The 17,043-nt window shown below is 27.8% G+C and overlaps 1 protein-coding gene across 2 annotated transcripts in view; it reads left to right on the top strand.

The window, feature by feature from the left end:
- Nucleotides 1-17,043, top strand: part of LOC106786217 (unconventional myosin-Va) — a 24,391-nt gene that overhangs the window by 3,729 nt on the left and 3,619 nt on the right. For both annotated transcript variants that reach the window (XM_014747363.1, XM_014747362.1), the window contains exons 2-13: nt 11,896-12,320; nt 12,432-12,732; nt 12,902-13,219; nt 13,430-13,918; nt 14,073-14,279; nt 14,351-14,467; nt 14,559-14,857; nt 14,934-15,552; nt 15,648-15,839; nt 15,981-16,343; nt 16,471-16,773; nt 16,879-16,984. In XM_014747363.1, the coding sequence (XP_014602849.1) occupies nt 11,896-12,320; nt 12,432-12,732; nt 12,902-13,219; nt 13,430-13,918; nt 14,073-14,279; nt 14,351-14,467; nt 14,559-14,857; nt 14,934-15,552; nt 15,648-15,839; nt 15,981-16,343; nt 16,471-16,773; nt 16,879-16,984 (3,739 nt within the window). The remainder of the gene's footprint in view (nt 1-11,895; nt 12,321-12,431; nt 12,733-12,901; nt 13,220-13,429; nt 13,919-14,072; nt 14,280-14,350; nt 14,468-14,558; nt 14,858-14,933; nt 15,553-15,647; nt 15,840-15,980; nt 16,344-16,470; nt 16,774-16,878; nt 16,985-17,043) is intronic.

Here is a 17,043-nt window from a genome sequence, read left to right as displayed (position 1 = left end):
ATATATAATATGTATGTATTTTATATATAATTTATTTATGTATTTTATGTATAATATTATATAATATATAATTATTATTATATAATATATATATACATAACATATAATAATATGTATATAATTTATTTATGTATTTTATATATAATTTTGTTTAATTGTGAATATATATATATGTCAGTTAATAATACCGTTAGGTTACTTAGTACCATTAGATTCGATTTCCCATGTAACACGGTGTCTGTTAAGAGTCAGAGAAAGATCTCGTAGGAACGTTCTCATCTCTTGTACGTTTCCCTCTTTAAGGTTCTATCGAGACTTTCCATATTGCACGTTGATTTATCGCATCGGTCAGGTGAACGGCAAGGGGTTGTCCGAGGTCATGCTGGTGTCTGTTAAGTTTCTTCTCTTTCTCCTTTCTCTTTTATCCTTTCTTTCTTTCTTTCTTTCTTTCCAATTGTTCTTTTTTTTCTTTTTCTTTTTCATTTTCTTTTTCTTTTTCATTTTCTTTTTCTTTTCAATTATACTTCGAGATGAAGACGCCAACACATCTCGCATATAATATTCCAAGAGATTTATTTTCTTTTTATTTTCTTTATCTAGTTTTTTTCTTCCCCTTTTTTATCGTGATATAGAGAAAGTTAATTTCACATTGAAAACCGATCCCTCCCCTCCCCCACCCCACCACCATTGTAATAAAAATATACGCGCAATTACTAATCTTCGTATTATTAGAATTGGGATTTTATAAAAAAGAAAAATGTTCCTTTTTTTCAAATTAATTGATTTATCTCAACTAAATAATAATAATAATAAATGAAGTTAAGTATATATTCGAAATAAAAGAGATACGTTAGTGAGTTAATGGGTTTGAAACGTGTTGAAATTTAAAACATGAACGATTTTGTTTACGATCAAACTCACGTTTTTATTTTTTTAATTAAAAATATATAATTCTTTTTTTTTTGTCGTGATTCTCTCAATATTATTTAAATCGTACGATTTCATTTAAAATCAAATTAATGTATACGTTAAATACATATTTCACGTATCATGAGAAATATATTCGTGCATATTATTTTTATTTTTATTTGTATTTTGAATTCATAAAATTTGGAACTACGTTCGAAGTTCTAAACGCACCTTTACGTTAAAGAGCCAATCAACCTGGTTCGAAGTTGTTGCTCGAGCTTATCGACCGTCATCGTAGAAGGTGATTCGTATGGTTCGTTTCGAGCAAAGCAGAATCCTTTCTCTCTTTTATTGTCAGAAGCGAAACCCCTTCGAGATAAATTCTTTTCCTCCTGCAATCATTGCGTTTCGTTTCGTTTTTTCTTTTTTTTTTTTTTTTATAAGCAAAAGAAATTCCTAAAAACGTTTAACAATAATTCAAACGGTTTAAATTCATTTCGTTAAAAAAAAAACCCTTACTTAATTTTTTACCATTAATTTCCAATTTTCCAATTGACCCATTAAAATCTGCTAAAACAAGAAAAAAAAAAAAAAGAAAACTTTTCGAAATTTTTCTACCAAAACGTTTCGATCATTTCTTTGCTTTTTAAATCGAACGTAATAATTTTTTTTTTTTTCGGTTCATTATTAGAGTTGGAACAATTTTTATGTACGTGATGAATATGACAAAAAAAATACGACAATGATATTTATTTTCTGTACTTTTGATTAGGTTGAATTTATTAATTTGGATAAACGAATGATTAAATTCGATACAATTTAAATTTAAAAATATAAATCGATATATTATTATTTAATAAATAATTTTAATTTTTGACAACAACAATAATGCATAATAAATTTATCTTTATAAACATGCATTGTTTCTTTTTGCATGTTTATACATATTATTACTTTAATGTAATTTTTAGCTTCTTTTTATAGGATGTTAGCTTTGTAAACGATTTATTTGCGATTACTGTATAGATAAAAAAGGAAAAAAGGGTAATAAACTGACGCGATAAAATGTAAGAAAGAAATTATGTGAGTTGATTCTTATACACGTCGTTACGTTTCGATTCGAAAAAAATAAGAAACATCTTTGATCGTGAACACGGATGATCGTACTTTAACAGTCCATAATTTTTTATTTTTTTTTCAAAAGAATAAAATCCCAAAAGATATTTGGTTGTAACGATCTTGCCATTATTAGTAATGCATAATTCCACAGCTACGAATTTTTATATATAAGCACGAAATAAATATAATAATCTCGTGTTTTTAATCATTTCTTTTTCACACTTATCTTTTGATCTTTAAAAAGAAAAAAGAAAAAAAAAAAAAAAAGAAAAAAAAGTAAAACGTCCACACGATCTCTTCTTCCACTCGTCTCTCTGGGTTTCTTTTTTTTTTAACGAGAACCTACAAATTATCGTATAATTACGAAACTCCTAGTTTTTACGATGATTATTACGTACTTTTGGAATTTTATTTCGAGATGGTCAAATTTTGTCGACAATCTCGGTCAGATTTATGATTTGTATAATAATTATTCGCTAAAGATCTAATCAAATCTTACGTCTTGTCGATGTATTAAATTAATTAACATATATATATAGAGATTTTGGATTTATAATTGACCCTTGTTTTTTAATCAAATACATCTCATTATATATAAATTATTTGTAATAAATATTTTATATTATATATAATTAATATCTTTTATAAATTTATTCTTTATACCAATGTGAGATAAAAATAATTTATATCATTTTGTTATTTTGTAATTTAAATCACACACACACACACACAGACACACACAATAATAATAATTCTTTTTCAAAAGTCAAAATATTTCTATTTGTTTATCATCACGTTTCTCGATAGTTACTTTCAAGAGAATACGAATTGAAAGTCGTATCTTCTTTTTATTTTTTCTCTTCTTCTTCTTCTTCTTCTTCCTCTTCTTATTTTTCTTAAGCTTTCTATGCGATGCGAAGATTCCTCGAGGCAGTATCTCACAAAGTTCTTCTTCCTTCGTTTTTACGATGGCAACTTTAACTTTAACAAGGCCTAACTCTCGAAACCAGCAAGTTTCCTTCTCACGGATACGCTTCTCTTCCTTTCTTGGAAGATTCACTTAATTTTCTTTTCTTTTTTTCTTTTTATTATTATTCTTTTTACATTTCTTTGACATTACGTAGAGATATATGTAAAGTTCATTATTATCTTTTTTTTTCTCTCTCTCCTTTTAAATTAATCCTACATATTATTCAACGTAATTAGGTTAACGATGGGATAATTATGAATGTAATAATAATAATAATAAAGAAAAAAAATGCAACGTTATCGTCGTTCATATATATTTTTTATAAATCATTTGAAATTTTCTATCGTAGACAAAATAAAATGAAAAAATTCAAGAGTAAAGATTTCTAATTAATTTCACGTAATTAAAATACTCGTTTTCCGAGGATATGGAACGTAAAAGGAATAAACTTAAAATTTATAAAAGAGGGGTAGGGGAGGAGGAAAACGAAGAAGCGTAACGAAGGGTTGTATATATATATATATATATGTGTGTATGTATGATATATATGTGGGTGGAAAACTTGACCTCGTTATATTCTTCGCATAGAAGAACATAAACTCTCGAAACGTTTTTCTTCGGTATCATGAAATGTCGTGAAAGAAAAGAGAAATGATATAAAGGATCGATAATAGGTTCTTTCGTGATCTTGTTAAACCGTGCAAAGAGAAATTTATCATTGAGCAATCTTTTTATTTCTTATGTGTTTTAACATTTCTTTTTATTTTCCATATATATAAGCGTGTACACGAATAAAATATACAAATTATATTAGAAAACAATTAATTATTGTAATAAAATATATGAAATTATAATATAATATAATATTCGTAATTCGTATACAAAAAAAAAGGACACAGATATAATTAATTATTTTATATTAATTTAGAGAAAAAAAAAATTGATATAAAATATTATTTCATTTTGCACACACACACACATACCGTGTATTATATAAAATATATATATATTGTAACATTAATAAAATATTGAAATATTAATTGTATGTAATATTGTGCGATGGATACAATTAATTATTTTTCTACGAGTATTTAAATAAAATGAAATGAGATATTATTTTTAACAATTTCAAACTTGGATTGAAAGTTTGCTTAACCTTTTTTTTTTTTTTTTCTTGTTTCTTTTATTTTTCTTTTTTATTTTTTCTTTCGTAGAGATAAATTTGTCAGTAAAATAACATACAGTTTACGTTACTTTAAGTCGGTCGGCAAAGACTTCATTCGGAATGACTTTAAAAGACTTCTTTTTCTTCTTCTTCTTCTTCTTCTTCTACTTTTTCAGTCGGCAAAGCAAACTGAATCCTCGTTTTTCCGAGTTTTAACGTGTCAGCCAGTTGGACTTTTTCCAACTGCTCCTTTCTTTTTACTTTTTTTCATTTAAGCATTATTTATCACAGATCTATCTTAACGTTCCTATCCGGATACTCGTTTCTTTTATATTTTTATTTTTATTTTATTTTCACAAAGAAAGAAAATATTACGACGACTATTGATCGTTCGAAAGTCGACAATAATCGTGTACAACGAAAACACACATAATCGATGAAATTTTTTCAATATAAATGTACGATTAAATCTTAGATTATAGTCATTTCGAATATCCACGTTAACAATGTTCAAATATTCATCGTGTTAATTACTGCGATAGAAAATAAAATTCAAATTAAAAAATATATATATATATATATATATATATATTCTTTTTTCTATTAGATTAAAAAGCTTATTAGTATGATTTATAATTTATACAAAAGAAATTAATAAAAAAGATTTTGCCATATCTATTACTATCGTATTTATACAATATGAATTATAACAAATAGAAATAGAAATTTTCTATTATTTTTATTCAATCCTAACGAGTCTTATAATTCATTAAACAAATTAAAATAAGACCAAGAAAAAATTGATTACTCTCTCTAATATCTGATATCTTATATGTAATATGTAATATATTGATTAATACTCTTTGTATCGTAATAGGAAATAATTATAAGAATAAAAAATACATTTGTTTTAATGCAAGTGCATTCCTTACTTGTACTTATAAACAAAAATAGAAATGAAATAAATAATAAAACGACTTATATTTGAAGTTATAAAACAAAAGAGAAGTAACAAGGGTAGCTTAAGCACGTACAACTATAACTACTAACTATACCACCCTAATGTTGTGTCTATGTCGAGCTTTTCTAACTGTGCACCGATCATCTACGGCTTCTGTCGGGTTCTTTTATTAAATCTCGAACGTATTGACAATGATGGATAGAAAGTAATAGAAAGAGAAAAAAAATGAGAGAGAGAAAGAGATAGAACTACGTTTCTTTTCGTATATTCCAAATATTTCTCTTATATCTATTAGCAATTGAATTGTTAATTAAATAAAAAGAAAAAAAAAAGAAAATATGAAGGTAAAAAACATTTCTTTCTAAACCTGTTTATCTTCCGATACGATAGGGAATAAAAAATACAGATTTCCGTGAAAATCTCTATGAATATCTGTCAAACAAATGACTAGAAAATATAGCCTGAACCTTTGTAGATTGATTTATAACGCGAAAAGGTACTCTACGTGTAGACAAAAGAATGCACTTTAATTTAATATAAAAATCATTAAAATCTATTCACTTTTAGTATAAGAAATATTTGCCGAAACTTTTCAAAGAAATGGCAAAGTAGGAAAAATTTGCAGCATCGCATTTTTTGCTATTTTATGAACCTTTGTAGATTGATTTATAACGCGAAAAGGTACTCTACGTGTAGACAAAAGAGTGCACTTTAATTTAATATAAAAATTATTAAAATGCGGTTGCTAAAAGTATAAAAATTATTTACCAAAACTTTTCAAAAAAATGGCAAAGATGCACAATTTACAGCATTGCATTCTCTGACATTTTCTGAACTTTACATGCAAAATTTATAACTCGATATGGTATTCTACGCGTAGACAAAAGAGTGTACTTTAATTTAATATAAGTTTCATTAAAATTTATTCACTATTAGTATAAAAAATATTTACTGAAATTTTTCAGAGAAATTGCAAAGATGCACAATTTACAGCATTGCATTCTCTGACATTTTCTGAACTTTACATGCAAAATTTATAACTCGATATGGTATTCTACGTGTAGACAAAAGAGTGTACTTTAATTTAATATTAATTTCATTAAAATCTAATAACTTTTAGTATAAAATATATTTACCAAAACTTTTCAAAGAAATTGCAAAGATGCACAATTTACAGCATTGCAATCTCTGATATTGTGTGATCGTATGGCTGTGTGTGTATGTGCCTAACAATGTATTCTTTTCAACGTTGTTTAAATAGTTATTTAATTTTCTATAGAATATCAAAGTATTATGTTCAAGTATTATGCTTAAGAATAACTGTAAGAATTCTTCTGTTTCCGACTTCATCGGAATGCTCTTTGCAAGTAATGCCGAGCAATTACTAGCAATGGCGGATTTCCGGTTATGACGGTAACATATATATATATATACATATAGCAGTTCAATAACTTTTAAATCTGCTTGAAGGAAAGAGAAAGAGAGTAATGGAAATGGGAGTAGGTGATACGAAAGGTGGAACTCGCAATCTTATCGTTGCGAGGTCATCCTCGAATGAGTCATATCGATGTGAATTCTTTTAAGCGGAAAAAAAAATATAAAATATCTGCCCATATTTGTACACGTTGCTAAGCAGCTAAGTTTACGCTGTTGGTTTCAAAAATATATATCATCAGTTTTAATATATTTTTCTTATTTATATATAAATATATATATTACAAATATAAATAAATGTAAATATAATATAATAGAATAAGTTTTATAGAATATTTGTTTCTGTTTTTTTTTTTTACTAAATGTGAATTGAAAACATATTTGTAAAGATTTTGAAAAATGAATTATAAAGAGTTCATTGGACGTGTGTTCAAAATAAGAAAAATAAATTCTATATAGGGAACAATCATAGAAATACAAGTAAGTACTTTTGAATTTCCTTATTCTTCTCGCGATTGTTCTTTTATCCGATTCAAGTATTACAGAATTTCATCTAGTTTTTAGCTTACTTGCAGCATTTGCGGTTTACGATGTAACTCGTGCGACAAATTAGAGACAGTTCCTTGTAATATATACCCTTAAAACAAAACAGATATATATAGTTATACAGAAAGAGAGAGAAAGAGAGAGAATTGCATTCTGACAAGCGTGAAATCTCTCTCTTTCTATTTTTCTTTTTTCTCTCTTTATACATTTACCTTAAATATAAATATACGAAAGGAAGTGAAAGAAGGAGAGAAAGAGAATTTACGTTCATTAACTTTTCATCGTTTCGTAACACAAGTCTGGAATAAGCTCTCATCGTTCGTTTCAACTATAAAGAAAGTTTAAGAGCATTGACCGTGTTTTTCAATCAGAACACCAATTACTTTTTTTTCAAAATCTATTCAAACTATTAGAACAAATATGTAATTGTTTCTTTTTCTCTTTATATATATTTTATAAATATTAAATTAAATAACATATTGCTGTTTCTTTTTTTTTTTTAATTTATACTTTCATAATTATTCAATTTCATTTTTGTTTTTAACTCTATACTAATTTTAAAATATACGAATAATGATAACAAACAAAATATTTCATTTAATTAAAATACACTTTATACATATAAACATAATTGGTATAGTAGTATGTTTAATAATTATTCAATTACATTTTTTCTTTTGTTTCTTTTTAAATAATCATTATTTCATATATAAATTTTCATAACTTCAAAATAGAAATAAAAATTGTGAATAAAAAATCGTGTTTTAAACGAACATTGAAATGTTCCAATGGACAATACTTTGATTATGGTATATATCATAGTATATCGTTGTGAAGTTGGACATTCTCGATGAAAGGAGTCTCGTGGGAACGTTATACTTCCACGCTATATACTTTTCTTTTTTATTTTCCACTAGCTCATGAGACTCTAACAATAATAATCTCGTTTACCAAGTCGCGTGAAAATATAGTTTATGTGTTAATCATAGAAAGCATCATGAGAACAGGTCCGTTTAGATATATTAACGTTTAAAAATCACTGTGAGAATTTTATGCATGTTTAATGAGAAAACGATAAAAAAGTGAAAACTTGTGTGATACATCAGAACTATTTATTTTACACAATAATCAATTGTATTCATTTTAAAACGATGATTCCAAAATTTGTTAATTGTTATTCAACGTATTCATGTCGAATAGTTTATTTCTTTTTTTATATTTTTTTCGTGTGAATTGTAAAAAATAGAACAGATAATAGATGAAAAGGTAAAAAAGAAAAAAGAAAAAAGAAAAAATATAAAAAGAATAAAGGGTACATAAATCTATCCATAAAGTTTGTGACATTAGTTGATTTATTTGATGAACGATGAAACAAACAACCTGATCTCAAGTACGAGAGACGAATTGTAAAACGTGGATAGAGGAAAGGTAGAAAGAAATGGTCGATACTTCTTCTACTACTATTACTACTACTACTACTATTATTACTACTACTACTACACCAAGGATTCTTCCATCTCGTGACGGACACTCCTTCTTCTTAGGTCATGAGTTCACGAATGGATTGTACAATTCGTCTCCTTGACGAAGAAATTGCAGCTCTTTTGTGTTTTATACGAGTGTATACTTTTTTTTATTTAAAAACTTTACAATTTTCTTCGATTATTTATTTTTTTTCTTTTTGCCTATATACACATTTATTATCAATAATATATTTTATTGAAGTAACATGATTCGTTAGGAATGAATTTTTAATGTGAAACAAAATATAATAATAATAATAATAATAATATTTTGATATCTAATAATATATATATATAAATACCATGTAACACATATGATAGATATTTATGACGTATTAATCGATATTGTAACGTTTCAAAACACGAATCTAATAATATGTGACATTTTAAGAAGAACTATTCCAGTCGTGCGAACCCCGTTATGTAAATGTAAACCGCTTTAAGAGAAAGTTACAGATAAGAAAATCGAGTATGCGATACCAACAAAAGTCTATTACTATGTATATATATCTACCTGCATATATACATATATATATATATATATATATATATATTTTTTTTTTATTTGAATATCAGTACGTATTGTTGTATTAAAATTATAATATACTGATCTTTATTTTTTCATTTATTGAGGACATTAAACGTTTCGTGATTTGCTTATTAATCATTATTTTCCCATAGTGTTTATAAGAATTATTATATTTCGCAATAAAAATTTTGGTTACACTCGATAATTTTTATTGAGATTGATAAAATACATTTGTAACGAATACACGATGACGTAATGCTAGCAATCATAAACCAAAGCAAAATAAGATAAGATACTACAATAATTACTTTATCAATGGCGTTTAATCATTCAGCATGGTATCATAGAGAAGAAAATATAGTGTGACGCACTTGCACTTTCGTTAATTCGAATTTTTTTTCTTACGCTTTCGTGTTATGCTACGTTAACCATAAAATTAGTTGCCAGTCAGTGCAACATGTTACAGTTTGCTTACGGTAGATATGTTCGAAGTATAATACGATGTTTCTTCATTATGTATTTATATGGGTAATATAGTTTCACGCTAACATAAGTCTACTCGTATTATGGTGTTTACATAGCATTTATCATTCTTATTTTATTCATCTGTCGCGTGTAAGATGAAAGATAAATTAATGTTTCATGTTACCTACACTTTATTACACAAACGTTCATTATCTTATAAATTTTTTGATTTGAATCAAAAATAATGTATAATTAAATGTTCTCGAAATTATATAACAACAGAATTTATTATATTTATTTGAAAATTATGCGTGTAAAATGAATAAAAAAAAAAAAGAAATTTTTTATTCAGAATATATACGATAGATTAAAACAACACGGCGCATTTATTATTTTATTTAATGTTTTTTTTTTTATTTAAATATTATATAAAAACGAATATAAAAATATCTTCGTAGAATTATTAAAAATTGGATTATAGAACACAACGCTTTTAACGTTTAATATTTCGTTCATTTTTGTTTTAATATTGTTTTAATATTGTTTTAATATATTTTTTTTTTTTAATAGAACAACAAATTTCATTTATAATTAATATAAAATAAGAATATATATATATAATATGGCAATCTAATCGGAATTTAATTACAAACGATTAAATCTTGCCGATTATCATTGTCTTGGAAGTTTAATCTTTTGAACTTACAATTTTATGGTCGTTAAATTCCACGCACCGATTAATTCAAACGCAAAGGTCTTCTTCTATGAAGCGAAGGTGGAGTAAAATATGACAAAATAAAACAAAAAAAAAAAGCGTGTTTTACCGTTGCACGACATTCCTTTACTTCTCGTACATGTTACAGTATTCCGTTTAAACGGTAATTCACATATATATATATAGTATGTAAGTAAGTATAATGTATTTTTTTTGTCGATACCTCCCTCGTGATGTGAAAACAAATTGAAATGTTTACTTGGACGTTTTTTTTCGTCAAAAACCGTTAGCTGAATTTTAAAACAGTGAAACACTTCGGTTTCTCAGGAAAATCAAACCTTATAAAGGTGTGGTTGTATTTCTCTGTACGCGTGCGTGTATACACGTGTATATCTACGTGCATCAGTATACATATGTATGTGTGTTCTTATTTCTTTTTTTTTTTTTTTCGTATACCACACATCAAACTTATTTTTTACTTCTTATAAAATGACGATGTTTGTTCGGTGGTTTGTTTGATCAGATGATGGTTATTGCATCGAAAGTACACAGTAAACGTTCATTTTAAGAATATTACTTTTGTGATAACGTTTATTATGTTTTACGTATTAATAAACTGTATCGAACGCGTGTAACTTTGTAATTAACTATGTGGTTGGAAAATAGGATAACGTGTTATCAAGAGTTACATTTATATGTATATATGATTTAATAATTTCGTTAATGTGTAAGATAAAGAAAATATTAATTAGAAAGGGAACGAGTTGTCACCTATTTGTTTTGTTTCTTTTTTGTTTTTTTTGCTTTTTCCTTTTTGTTTTTTTTCAAGCCACGAGTCGAATGAATCGATATGATTCCAGTAGTCGACCTCGTTCGTCGTAACGCGGCTCTGCTTCGTGTGTGTATGTATACGTGCGTGTGTATGTGTGTGTGTGTGTGTGTAAATGTAGGGCACCTTGTGAAAGGAAAATTAGCTTGCAATCAATCAATGCAAGGTGTGTCGTCGAACTACCATTTCCATGATCGTGTTATTTTATTTGAATCTAAGGTACCGTTTTATCGTACACGTGGTATTACATATCGATGATTAAAATATATGAAAATGAATGATAAAGAAGTATCTTTTTTGTTCGGAAAATATAATTAAGATAATTATTTAAATTATTAGATTGTATAATAAGTATGTTTTAAATAACTCACGAAAGATTTAATTAATTTAAATGAAATTTTGTATAGAATATAATTAGAGTAAATTATATGATACTTTATCTCTATGGAAATAAACATTATAAATAAAACACTAAGAGTTTAAATATAGAAATAATATTTATATATAAAAATGTTCTTTCACTTTTGTTCATTTGAAAAAATACGAAACAAAAAAGAAAGAAAGAATGGTACAAATAGAAATAATTTTACGTTGAAAAATTATACCAAATTTGAATATATATATATAAAGTAATAGAAATAAAAAAGAAAAAAAATATTCTATAATATAATATAATATATAATATAAATGAATAATTAAAATATTAATTAATGTAATATGATTGATTTAGGGTGGCAAAGTATGGGTACCGCATCCGGACAAAATTTGGGAGGGTGCAATCCTCTTAGAGGATTACAAAGTAAATCGGTCAACATTAAAGGTACACACAGACGACTCGAATCAGACGAAAACCTTAGAGATAAAATGCGACGACGATTTACCACCGTTAAGAAATCCAGACATATTGATGGGAGAAAATAATTTAACATCTTTGTCGTTCCTTCACGAACCAGCTGTTCTATACAATCTACAAATACGTTTTCAAAGGCATTGCATTTATACATATTGCGGTATCGTTTTGGTTGCCTTTAATCCCTACAATGAATTACCTATTTATGGGAATGATACGATATGGGCGTACAGAGGTCAAGCTATGGGGGATTTGGAACCCCATATATTCGCTGTTGCTGAAGAAGCTTACACTAAATTGGAAAGGTATTTTTATTTATTTCATAAATATAATTCCGTGAAGTTATACCTTTTTTTTTTAATTATCCATTAAAACACGTGTATTAATCATGAATTTGATTTAATGACAAATTTTAGGGAAGGTCACGATCAATCGATCATCGTGTCGGGTGAATCGGGTGCGGGTAAAACCGTTTCAGCCAAATACACCATGCGATATTTCGCTACTGTCGGTGGTTCCACGACTGAAACGCAAATTGAAAAAAAAGTTTTAGCTTCTTCGCCGATCATGGAAGCTATCGGTAATGCTAAAACAACTAGGAACGATAATTCATCGAGATTTGGCAAATTCATAGAGATACAATTTAATAAAACTTATAATATAACCGGTGCCAGTATGAGAACTTATCTTTTGGAAAAATCAAGAGTCGTGTTTCAGGTATATAATCAAAATAAAATAAAATATATATACACATATAAAAAAAAAAAAGATAGTTTCAGGGATAGTCTTGAAAAGAAAAAAAAAGAAAAGAAAAGAAAAGAAAAAAAAATTCATTTTAATTAAATACAAATAAGATTCTTCATATTATGTTAATTATATCGTTCAGGCAAACGAAGAGAGGAATTATCATATATTTTATCAAATGTGCTCGGCAGCGAAGCGTCTTCCACATTTACATCTTGGAAACTCAATGGGTTTTCATTATCTAAATCAAGGAAACAATCCTAAAATCGAAGGTGTCAACGATCTAACGTGTTTCGATGATACCATTAGTGCACTTACGATGCTTGGTTTTACATCGAAACAACAGGACGATATGTTAAGAATATTAGCAGCCATATTGCATTTAGGAAACGTTAATATTAATAGCTATGACGGACAGAGCGATAATCGCGACGACGATACCGAAGCTAGTTTTATTTCTGTAAGTTTTTTTAATATGAAAAAAACAAATTGCAAATTTAAATGTGTCAACTCTTTCAATTGTATATATTTAATATTGTATTTATATATATATATATATATTATTTATTCGACTTAAATTAATTAAATTAATTTGATTATATATTTATAATTGATTTTAATTGTAATACGATAATTAATCAATGAAATAAATTTGTTGAATTATTTTTAGCCAAATGATAAAAATCTATTAATAATATCGGAATTACTCGGTACCGATGTGAACGCTATGAGAAAATGGCTTTGTCATAGGAAAATCGTATCAATGAGGGAAGTATTTTTAAAACCAATGAATGCTGAACAAGCGATTGGAGCTAGGGATGCTTTGGCTAAACACATTTATGCCGAATTATTTAATTGGATAGTAAATGGTATCAATAATTCTCTACAATCACAAACGAAAGCTCAGTGTTTTATCGGTGTATTGGACATTTATGGATTCGAAACGTTCGAGGTCAATTCGTTCGAACAATTTTGTATTAATTACGCTAATGAAAAGTTACAGCAACAATTTAATCAGCACGTATTTAAGCTCGAACAAGAAGAATATCTGAAGGAAGAAATCGAATGGACCTTTATAGATTTTTACGATAACCAACCGTGCATTGATCTAATCGAAACGAGATTGGGCATATTGGATTTATTGGACGAAGAGTGTCGGGTAAGGATGATTCATTTTATTTCAAAAATCAAACGTCAATGTAACGATATTTTATTGAAATATTCTCAAGCAGGTTGTCGTTTGTTCGTTTGCACAAATTGTATTATGATATTTTTATATAATTTGTTAATTAACCAATAATTATTATTCACAGATGCCAAAAGGAACGGACAGCTCGTGGGCCGATAAACTTTATGCAAAATGTAACAAATCTAAACATTTCGAGAAGCCACGATTTGGTACTTCCGCTTTTTTGATTCACCATTTTGCTGGGTTGGTTCAATACGAGACATTAGGTTTTCTTGAAAAGAACAGAGATACTGTAATTGAGGAACAAGTAGACGTTTTAAGGGCTGGTGATGTAAGTTTAAAAATAAAATTTCTTTTCTTACGAGCAATTATTTATTACATTATATTTTTATTTTTGTTTAGAATAAATTATTGAAGAAATTATTTTGCGACGAGGATCCAAAATTGGTTGTACCAAACACGAGGGTCAAAGTGTCCGCACAAAAACCAGTAATAACTCCCAAGCAAAATAAAAAAACGGTAAACAAAAATTATGTGGTCTCATATATTAATTAAAACAAAATAATAATATATAATATATAAATTCCCTCATATATAATTTTCTTTCAAGGTTGGTTCCCAATTTCGAGATTCTTTAAATATGTTAATGTCAACGTTAAATGCAACGACACCGCATTACGTTCGTTGCATCAAGCCAAACGATACAAAGGAATCATTCGAATATAATCCAATACGTGCTGTACAACAATTACGAGCATGCGGTGTGCTTGAAACGATTAGAATTTCTGCTGCTGGTTTTCCAAGTCAGAGAACGTATTCCGAATTCTTTCAAAGATACAGATGCCTGTGCGTTTTCAAAGAAATCAAACGGGACGATCTTAAAGAAACTTGTCGTCGTATATTGTCCAGGTCAGTGATCTAAATTTGAACATAAGAAAAAGAAAAAAAATTCTAAAATTATTTTCATCATATTATTCGATCACAGGTATATCAAGGACGAAGATAAGTTCAAGTTTGGTAAAACAAAAGTATTGTTTCGTGCCGGACAAGTGGCTTATCTTGAAAAATTAAGAGCAGAGAAGCAAATGAACGCGTGTATAATGATTCAAAAGACTGTTCGTGGTTTAATATGTCAACTTAGGTATAAGAAAATACGAAGAGCTATTTTAGGTCTCCAAAGATACGGCAGAGGATTTTTGGCAAGGCAAAGGGCCGAAAGGATCAGACGCGAGAGAGCTGCGATTAAAATTCAAGCCAATGTCAGGGGTTGGTTAAAGAGACGATGCTATCAGCGAATAAGACGCACAATTATTGGTATTCAGATTTATGGTAGAGGTAAAATGGCAAGAGAGAGGTATCGTTTGATGAAGGACAACGCGGCTGCAACGATCATACAACGATTCGCGAGAGGATATCTAGTCAGAATGGCGTGTAAAAAGAAATTGAAGGATATCGTTATAGTTCAATCCTGCATTAGAAGACACATGGCTAAGAAAGTCTTTAGAAGGCTTAAAGCAGAAGCTAGAAGTGTTGAACATGTTAAGTCACTTAACAAAGGTCTTGAGAAAAAGATTATAACATTACAACAGAAGATAAATGATCTTGTATGTTATCTTTTTATATTTGTTGTTATTATTTTAATTGTATAATAAATATGTATATATATATTCGGAATAACCCATTATGATGATTATTTTAGGCTAAAGAAAATCATAACTTAAAGAACGTACATAATGAAGTATTTGATTTGAAGAATAAATTGGAAATACTTAAACCCGTAGAAGCAGAGAATAAAAAGTTAAATGGTATTTTATTGTTGAAAGAAAAGGAATTAGAAAAGGTTCAAAATCTATTGAAACAAGAGAGAGATGAAAAGATGGATATTTTGCAGGTAAATTTATAAAAAATAAATCATTCCAAATTAAATAATAATAATAATAATACGCGTATAAAAATAATCGTATTTAATTCCACATATATACATTCTTTTATATAATCTTATTTTGTATCCTAAGTTCTTGTTGTTCTATAGGATAAAGAGAAAATCACGGAAGAAAAAGGTCAGGAGAACATTAAGCTGTTGGAGGAAAATGAAAAATTGCGAAAAGAACTTTCAGTGGCTAATGATATATTGAAAAGTAATTTACGGGGTGCCGAAGAAAATCTTAAGCATCGTTTGGAACAGGAAAAGGATTTACTTTTGTTGGATCAAGATCAAGATCGTGGTGCTTATCAAAAATTGTTGAAAGAATTCCATGAATTGGAGCAACACGCTGAGATGTTGGAACAGAAACTTGCACTTCACGTACCAGGACATTCTCGTTCATTGAGCAATGCATCCAGTAGCAGTGGACAAGTTGTTTCAACGGAGTTACCACAGGATGATCAGAATATTGTAAAATATATTATCTTATTTATACGCGTTATTACGATCATTGAATTTACCTGCAATCGTATAAAAAAAAAAAACCAAGATCTAACAAATTTCATTTACGTATTATTTATTGTTTTTCTATACGAAGGATTTTGGTTACGGATCCGTACGATCAACGGCATCATCATCAACGCCATATTCACGGGTGGAAACTATTGATTGGAACCAACAACGTTCGAATAGTCCACCTGACGGTGAAGTACAACCCAATAAATTACATTCAGAAACAACTAATGGACCAGCCCATGCACCTGTAGACATTAATTTGGTATTAAAACTTCAACAAAAATTGAAGGACGTTGAAAAAGAAAATGGACGATTGATTCGAATGGTGGAAGATTTGGAACACGATAATCCCGAAGAAACTTCAAGGACACAAGATACCTTCAGGGTATTTAAAATGTTTTATGTTTTACAAATAAAATTAATTGGATGTTATAAATATTTGTTTAATGATTAATTATAATTATTTATATGGTGAATTTTTTCTCTTTAGCTTCAGGAATTAGAAATGGAAAATGCGCAGCTTAAAAAGGATTTGGGTTCGTTAAGAAAAATTGTATCTAGCACAGATCCAACAGCTGCACAGCAACACCTAATAGGTAAATTGTTCATTGGTACAGTTACCAGAATTTTATTGAATATATTTTTTTTTATTCTA

The sequence above is a fragment of the Polistes canadensis genome, unplaced genomic scaffold (genome assembly GCF_001313835.1).
Source record: "Polistes canadensis isolate GaletaPanama2010 unplaced genomic scaffold, ASM131383v1 scaffold_68, whole genome shotgun sequence".
NCBI classification, from domain to species: domain Eukaryota; kingdom Metazoa; phylum Arthropoda; class Insecta; order Hymenoptera; family Vespidae; genus Polistes; species Polistes canadensis.
Note: the sequence above shows the minus strand (reverse complement) of the source record. Positions and strands in the feature narration are given on the sequence as shown.